Source organism: Sesamum indicum, linkage group LG15, assembly GCF_000512975.1.
Source record: "Sesamum indicum cultivar Zhongzhi No. 13 linkage group LG15, S_indicum_v1.0, whole genome shotgun sequence".
Classification (NCBI taxonomy): Eukaryota; Viridiplantae; Streptophyta; class Magnoliopsida; order Lamiales; family Pedaliaceae; genus Sesamum; species Sesamum indicum.
The window spans coordinates 6,351,415-6,360,409 of NC_026159.1; the positions used below are offsets into that span (position 1 = coordinate 6,351,415).

Consider the following 8,995-nt stretch of genomic DNA (forward strand, 5'->3'; position numbering starts at 1 on the left):
AATTTATTATCTTGAATATAAGTAAAACCCATATTTGTTATAAACTTTAATTTGAATCCCAGTAACCAATCTGTTGTTTATTCCATAAAAGTTTTAATGTCAAGAAATAGTTTATTTCATCTCTCCACCAATGAGTAATTAGTATTCTTCTTATCTCACTCATAAAATTCATATTATCCACACTTATCTAACTCATAAATATTATACCATCCATATTTATTTAACGCTATATTATGAATTTAAGGAAAGAATTTAAATTCATAAATATTTAGCAAAACATTGTTCGTAAATTAAAATAAAATATTTTGAAATTTTTTAAATTTAAGCTTATCCAAATAAATTTTAGAAATTTTGTTTTTAAAAATTTTAAATTCATAACTTATAGGGCAATAAATTCAATTCAGTCCTGTTACACACACCATATCTATAACATACAAAATTTCTTCTTAAGTAATATAATCTTTTTACACATAATATATATCTATACTATTATAAAAAAAAATATTGTTATTCTAATTTTTGAATATCCAAATTTAATCTGTATTCATTTAATCCCTTTATAAAAATTTGGTCAGATCAGTAATTGCAATATTTTTTAATAATCTCGCAATTATATTTGTTTTCCTTTTTAACTACCCACTACTCCACATTTCTATTTTACCTTCTTCACATTTATAACAATATTACAATTATAATTTATTCTTACATCAAATTATTTTTTATATGCTGACAAAATCGTGTGCGACGATAGCCAGTACTAAATAAAAGGAAAGATGCAACAACCTTTACAACATAAAAATGAATCCGGTAATAAATACCATATTATCCACACTTATCTGCATACTGAATATAATAATACAGATGAGCTCGTAATTATGATATAATTTCTCCCTCCCCACCAACCAACCCAATAGTTCCACTATAAATTACGCCCTTTTCTCCAAACTACTCAACACATCCGCCAAGCCAAATGGACTCAAGTGCCTCAACCCTCGTTCTTCCCCCCCCATCCGTCCTCAAAACTCCGACAGAGGAGCCAGTTTTCGACATATCCCTCCTGCAGAAACAGCCAAACCTGCCCGCACAATTCCTCTGGCCTCGCGAGGACACCTACTTTGCTCAAGAACAACTCCATGATCCTCCGGTAGACCTAAAGGGCTTCCTCGATGGCGATCAAGAAGCAACGGACCTCGCTGCCCGGCAGATCAAGAACGCCTGTCTCAGCCATGGCTTCTTCCAAGTCATCAATCATGGCGTCGATGCAAGTGTCATTGAAGCGATGCATCGACATACGGACACCTTCTTTAATCTCCATGTTAGCAAGAAGATGGCTCTATTGAGAAAGCCCGGGGCTCTTTTTGGATACTCGGGGGCACATGCCGATAGGTTTTCATCCAATCTTCCATGGAAAGAGACCTTCTCCTTTATCTACGAGCATGCGGATGGCCCGGGGCACGATTTGGTCGACTACATCACGTCGGGTCTAGGCCAAGATTTTGAAGAAGCGGGGTGAGAACACACACACACATATATATATATATTCAAAATTTTTAATTTTCGACATTTCCTTATAATATATGATTATAAATTATTAATGCAATTATAAGTACAAAAGTAATTACTATCCATACAATGTGGAAAACTTACTTATTAATATATACATTGTTTTCTAGTAAATTTATTTCTATATTTCATTAATTAGACTTATTCCACTTATGGTAATTAAATTAATTCAGAAAGGTGTACGTACGTACCTTAATAATTGATTTGCTTGTCTACGTACTGCAGTCGTGTTTATCAGAAGTACTGTGAAGAAATGAAAAAGTTGTCACTGGTGATCATGGAGCTCTTGGCGATTAGCTTGGGAGTGGAGCAACTTCACTTCAGAGAATTCTTCCAAGATGGGTGCTCAATATTGAGGTTAAACAACTATCCACCTCACAAAGAAGCTGGCCTCACTCTTGGAACCGGACCTCATTGCGATCCAACTTCCCTAACAATACTCCATCAAGACAACGTCGGAGGTCTCGAGATCTTTCTCGACAACAAATGGATAGCCATTCCCCCTTTTCCCGACTCCTTCGTTGTTAACATTGGCGACACATTCATGGTACGTATGTTTCTCGTATTAATTTTTCATGGGGTTTTGTGCGTGTGTACGTGTGTGTGTTTCACTCTTGTTGAACTATATATTAATTACCCTTATTATATGAAAGGTTCAACTCTGATATCATTGGTATTTATGTACACTACTAGTAGCTTATTTTGGAATGATTCTTGGGCATGGATTGATTGCCCAATATGGCCCAAATTTGGTGGCTTGCTGTAATAAGTGCAGCAGGAAAAACAAAGATGCGACAAATAGTCCGTCGCGTTTATGCTACACGTTAATTTAATATGATAGATGTGATGGAAAAAATGGTTTTTTTATAGTAGCAACTTAGCATTATCATGTTCTTATCCACCACCTTTAAGTAAAAATTCATACTCAATTTAGGTATAATCGAACCAAATCAATCATATTAGTTATAATTCAATCAAATTCGATTCCTACCCTCTAGTATTTTTTTTTTTTTTTTTGAAAGCTTTGAGTTCTAAACAATACATTTGCGGTCCACGTGGCACCTTGAATATTGATTCCCATTTCAATTTAATTAATTGCAATTTTTATAACAAAATTAAAAAAAACATTGCTATATTTTGTAAATACTTAAAATTGACTATAAAGATATTCTAATTTAAATCGAGTTTATGCACAAATTTATATTAATTATATGAAAAGTATAATACATTTAAATTATTATATACATATACCGACACGATCTTGTCAGCTTGTACATGCATGCACATTATTCAGATATAACACGACAAATTCGATCAATACGTGTAATTGTTGGTATCAGGCGCACATCACACACTTGGGAATTCTTGATCACTCCAATCGACAGGGAGAGATGGATAAGTCCCAACACACACACGTATCATGTACTAATTGTACCGTATACATATAAGTCATCTCATACGTATGGTTCTTGGTTACTGCCCAAAATTGTTTGTTTGGGACACATGATGTAGGCACTGAGCAACGGGAAATACAAGAGTTGTCTGCACAGGGCAGTGGTGAACAAGGAGAGAGTGAGGAGGTCATTCGCGTTCTTCATGAACCCGAGAGACGACAAGACAGTGCGGCCCCCTCCGAATCTCGTACGCAGACAAGAGGCAAGACAGTACCCGGATTTCACGTGGTCGGATTTGAGAGAGTTCACGCAGAACCACTACAGGGCTGACGCCAATACCCTCCAAAAATTTGTCAGACTGGCTCGCGCTCCGAGGAAACAACGGGGCTTCTACCTTAGATGTTTGATGTGCTATGTGAAAAGTTCTTTCTTAAATTAAATTTGATCGAATTAAATTAATTATAAAGCAAGTATGATATACTTGTTATGTGATTGGTCATTATATGAATTATATATCAATCACATTGTAAGTACATTATATTTGTTATGTAATTGGTTCAAATTCGATTAATTTCGATTTAAGTTACCTTTTTTTTTGTGCTTGAAATGTTTTAATTTTGGGGGTGGAGGTTGGGGGGTTCCGGTTGGTTTGGTTTAATTAATGAAAAGAATTAATGTGTGTGTGTGTAGGAGGAGACGAGGATGAGTTTGGTTTGGTTTTATTTTCGTTTTTGTCTTTCTTTTGGATGGATTGATTGTAGTATTCGATGGTTTGCATGGTTGAAATGAATCATTACAAGTTTTTTTACGTTTGTGTTGATTTAGATGATGTCTTAACAAACTTGTCTGAAATATTCTATAAGTTTCTAGATGTTGTTTGATATTTTAAAAATTAAAAAAATATTGAATTTTATTTTAAAAAATAATTTCTTAAAGATTCGAAGACATAAGATGTTAGTTTATAAATGTTTAAGTGTTCGTAATAAGCTCTTCATAATATTATAATAATGGTTGAAAAAATCATCAAACTATTAGAGTTGGAAATAATATAAATTGATTTTTTTTCAATATGAAGGGTAAAAATAAAATATTAATAAAATATAAGAGCATTTATGTCAAATTGAATGTAAGATAAATGGATAATTGCACCACTATACCTTCAAGTTTCGTGTATTGACCCTATATGACTTGAAAAATTATTTATATATATATATATATATATATATATATATATATCTTGACATTTGTTTTCATCCAATAAATAAGTTCATTTGCTAGTCAAAATTCATGAAATTTACTGATATATAACAAAAGAAAATGAAAAGAAATTCATATTAACCCACAATTGACTTATTACGAACTTATTGCAGGTCAAATAAATTTTTTTTTACCAAAATACCCTTATGCATCTTCACATATTAATACATGTGACGAGGTATATTTTCACCTTTGTAAAGGATATTTTGATCATAAAAAATTTATTTGGCCTACAGAAAGTCTGTAAGTAATTAATCAGGAACAGATATAAATTTTTATTTAATTTTTTTATTAATATTAGCAAATTCTGTAAATTTTACTAATTGATAGATATATTTTTTAGATAAAAACAAATATTCGAGCATCAAGTGTAATTTCCCAATCAACAAAAAATCTATATACAACTATAATAAACTCATGAGGGAAGGCGAGTGTAATTATCACTAAGATAAAAAGAACTTAAAAAATCTTGCAAAAAATTATGGGTTTGGCTTATTCTTTTTAAAAAATAGTTTATAAGATCTTAAACATCTTTAAAATATTTTAAAGATGGGATAAATGTATTTTTTGTCCTCAAATGTAGTCATTAATATAATTTTGATTTTTAAACAATTTAAGATTGCAATTTTGGTCATCAAACTTTAACTTTTTTTATACTTTTGGTCATTCCAATAATTTTTATGTTAAACTTAACGAAAATTTCATTTAAAGTGAAAAAAATTGCTATTTTTCTCCCATTTTATGATGTTTCTCAAGTTGTAATCCAATGCACTCATTTTTCCTATTTTTCTTCAAATTTCAAAAGAGAATAAACCAAAAAAATAAATTTAAGTCTTAACAAAAAATAGTCAATAATAGAAAAATTGTTGCTTAAATTTTTATTTATTTTTTTCTGTCTATTCTCTTTTTAAGTTTGAAGAAAAATAGGAAAAATGGACGCATTGAATTACAACTTGAAAAGCACCATAAAATAGGAGGAAAATAGCAATTTTTTTCACTTTAAAATAAAATTTTCATTAATTTTAACGGAAAAGTTAACAAAAGGATCATAAGTGCCAAAAAAGTTAAAGTTGAAAACCAAAATTGTCACCTTAAATTGTTTGAGAACCAAAATCGCATTAATGACTATATGTGACTAGTCTTGGTGGCTATTTTGAGTGGTTGAGACCTTGGTGGTTGTTCTAGGTTCTGAAGGGTAGTTCAATCTAGATAAGTGTTTGGAACACAATGAAATGGGCAAACGTTGAACTTGTTGTGAGGTCTTTAGCAAAACACTATGATACCTAAGTTAGTTAGGTGCGAGATCGAGTGTAAAGATGAGGATCTTCTCTAGATAAATGACGCACATTGGTCTTAAAATGCTTCTAGAGTATTGTACCATGATCTTAGCCAATTCCAATTGTTAAGTGATCGACAATGATGATTTTGATTATTGGGTCGGGTCAAATTAGGGTGCGACCAGACTCGAATAAAAAGTACGTGAATCTCTATTTTATTTGGGCACTTTGAGATTCTACAAATCAGTACTTTAATCCTTTAAAAGTTTTTATTATTATACCCCTATCAATACCAATACCAGGAGACAAATCTTGAACTACAAAACTTTATCAGAGATTTGCAGACAAAATACAACAATAATTTATGGACAAGTTTACAAGTGATGTCCAAACGAGGCAGGCAAACATGGAAACCATAAGTTTTATTCAAGTGCAAAGATCTGCCAGAAATGTCTTCTCAGTGTTTGATTCAACATATACACAAATATTTTCCAAAAACCATACAAGATTGGGTCCAAGTGTATCTCATTTATGTGGTCTCTCTTTCAACCACTTTTCCTGATTTGATTGTCAATGTGACCATTGAAAATCATGGTCCCAATGTTTTTCAATAATCTTTATGATACATGCCTTCATAAATTATATTTGTACATTAGTATTTTTTTCAAATTTTCAACCAAAGTTTTTGCCATTTTGGGATCTCTTCTCCAGGGAAATTTTGGTTCAGATCAGATCTGATCAAATTTAAAAGTACGTGTATGATATATTTAATGTATTTGTTATCTGATAGATGCATAATTTATAAAGAATGAACATTCACTTAATAATTAAGTGTATTAAACTTGTTGTGTGATCGACTCGGTCCGTCAAATTTGATTTGGCAAGTGGAAGAAAGAATATGCATAATTATATTTTGTGGTGAAACATTAAATCTAGAGATTAGTGCATGACTTTGAGGAATATTAATTTAGGGGCATATTGATATATATGTAGTAATGGTGAGGAAATATATAAGTCATTGAAATCTAGTTTAATTGTCAAAATTTAATATCTTATAATTAAAAAGTTATAAATACGAGTCCCACTAATATATAGATATTGATATTTACTTTAATAGTAATATTGGTAAGCATATATTGATTGTTTATTATTAAAATTTATAATGTAACCCTATGGCAAGCTTTACGAGATTTTTCAAATGGGTTTAAAGTTGGAAAATATCGACACATATAGTTTCTATAAATCTTGTAAACCAGATGGCTAAATTTATCAAGTTTTCTCAATTTTGAGACTATTTTATTAAAGCCTAGGACTAAATGTATCAAGTTTTCTCAATTTTTAAAATCATTCTGAAAATCGTATAAGGTAGAGGACTAAAAGTATCGAACCACATACTTTATGAAACCAAAAGTGTAATTTTACCTTCAAATGGCAAAAATATCTCAAAAAATTTCCTCGAAAAGGGCTAATAATTATATTTTAATTCTTGCAGACCAACTTAAAGTCCAATCAACAACGACTCACATATTTTTATTTTACTTAGGAAAGCACACATAAGATGGAATCAGCATAAAGGATACTATATATTACTCGAGCAAATGTATGAACCCTTAGAAATGCAAATATGATAACCAAAATCATGACCTATATGTACCATATACAGAATAATTTCAAATTTACTAGTCACAAAAGTTCAATAATTTTAAAACATGTATATCTATAAGTTTGTTTGAATCATTTATTTCAACCTGCTGCTTCATCGTATTACTTGCACTCTACACCTAATATTTGTTTAAATATACAGATGATGTAAATTTTATACATATAATATATATATATATATGTAAAATAAAATATAAATTAAGAACTCAACATCCTTTATTTTCTTTTTGTAAAACTTCTGACATTTTTATGAATTACGAAGCTCGTAAATTCCTCTTCTAGTTTTTATAATAATAAAATATTTTTAAAATTTATAAACTCAATCGAACACCCTCTCCATACATCGAGAGAATATAAATAATTAACTAGAAATCCAAAATAAAACGACTTAAATTAAGAATGAGCAGCAACTTCGCTATATATTTTACCAAACCCTAATATATATGTAAAATGGAAATTTAGGAACCAAAATCTAGAACTCTTTAAGAGTATAGGAAAGTTTGAAAACAACTATAATTTTTTTTCATGCAAAAATAACAAAAAGATTGGAAAAAGAAAAGCAAAATTACTTAAAACTAAGGTCTTATAGTTACCCCAAAAAAGAAATAGAAAAAGGGCTGTGCATGACTCAAAAATAGCATGGTCTTGATCAAATTCTTGAACTATATCTTCCTATATGTCACATAGAATCAAAAAGGGTTTTTTGCGCTATATTACATACCATAGTCATGTTAAAGAAAATGATTCCCTTTTCTTTCACCAATGTTCGTCTACATGGTCTTGTTGAGGCAACGTGGTTGTCGTCTGAATCGAGTTTTGAGAAAAGGGCAATGGAAATGGTGGATCGTTCGAAACAAAAGACGGTTGAGACATCATGTTTGTCGTTGAATATACACTATTGTAAGGAACACTCGAGCTTTGTTCATGTTGCAAACGTTGTTCCACACGTTGTTGTTTCGGTACATTAAGCTTCTCCCCTTCTATCTCCCTATACTTGGTTAGGTATAGCTTGAGTGGATTTACGTAATCCTCGAAGCCAAGAGTCATAATGGCCCAAAGAATGTCATCCCCATTGATGGTCTTCCTCTTCTCTCGTTGGCATTTGTCCGATGCTTCCCCCGTGACAAAGCTGATGAACTCCGACACGCATTCTTGAACCGTCTCTTTAGCGTCCTTAGAGATCTTACCGTTTCCTGGTATGACCTTTTTCATGATCCGGCCCACATTGGCTATCGGGAGGAACCGGTCCTGTTCTTTATTATTATGATTATTGTTGTTGCTATTGTTGCTACTGTTGCTGATGCTCGTGCCCTTGTTGGCATTGGCATTAGCACTAACAACGTTGTTGTTGTTGTTGTTGATGTTGATGGTGGTGGTAGGAGGAATTGGGGGGTTGTGATTACTATCGTTGTTGATGTTGGAACACGTGCTTTCTGGACTGATCCTAAAAGTTGTTCTATTTGGCCCAACTGGAGGCCTCTGATCATCATCGTCGTCAATGTTATCCCTCTCTCTCTTCATCGTTGAGAGGATGGCGATGAGGTATTTTTTGAGTAATTGGTTTTTATTACATGGGATATATTAAGTGGCGAAAGAAACGTTGTTGTAGGCATGCAACTAGGAAGGCCTCTTGTATGTCTTCTAACAATTAGTCCCCCGGACTCGTTCCTTAGCCTGGAAATTGGTAATTTCACCTACTAAAATATCTTCACAGTTAGCTCTATATTTACTGCTTCATAAACCTTAGAGGCTTTGACTGCTGACTATATCAAATCTAGTGTGTTTTGAGTGTGTAATCCACGTGCAAATTGAGATTAATTATATTTAAACTCCCTTTAAAAA

General features: G+C 31.9%; 2 protein-coding genes across 2 annotated transcripts; one reads left to right on the top strand and one right to left on the bottom strand.

The window, feature by feature from the left end:
• LOC105178059 (gibberellin 20 oxidase 1-B-like) lies at nucleotides 874-3,765 on the top strand. The gene is made up of 3 exons (XM_011101411.2): nucleotides 874-1,509; nucleotides 1,789-2,110; nucleotides 3,076-3,765. The coding sequence occupies exons 1-3, from the start codon at nucleotides 971-973 to the stop codon at nucleotides 3,394-3,396; spliced, it is 1,182 nt and encodes a 393-aa protein (XP_011099713.1). The 5' UTR covers nucleotides 874-970; the 3' UTR covers nucleotides 3,397-3,765.
• On the bottom strand, nucleotides 7,756-8,683 carry LOC105178060 (nuclear transcription factor Y subunit B-7). Its single transcript, XM_011101412.2, has one exon. The coding sequence runs from the start codon at nucleotides 8,672-8,674 to the stop codon at nucleotides 7,910-7,912; it is 765 nt and encodes a 254-aa protein (XP_011099714.1). The 5' UTR covers nucleotides 8,675-8,683; the 3' UTR covers nucleotides 7,756-7,909.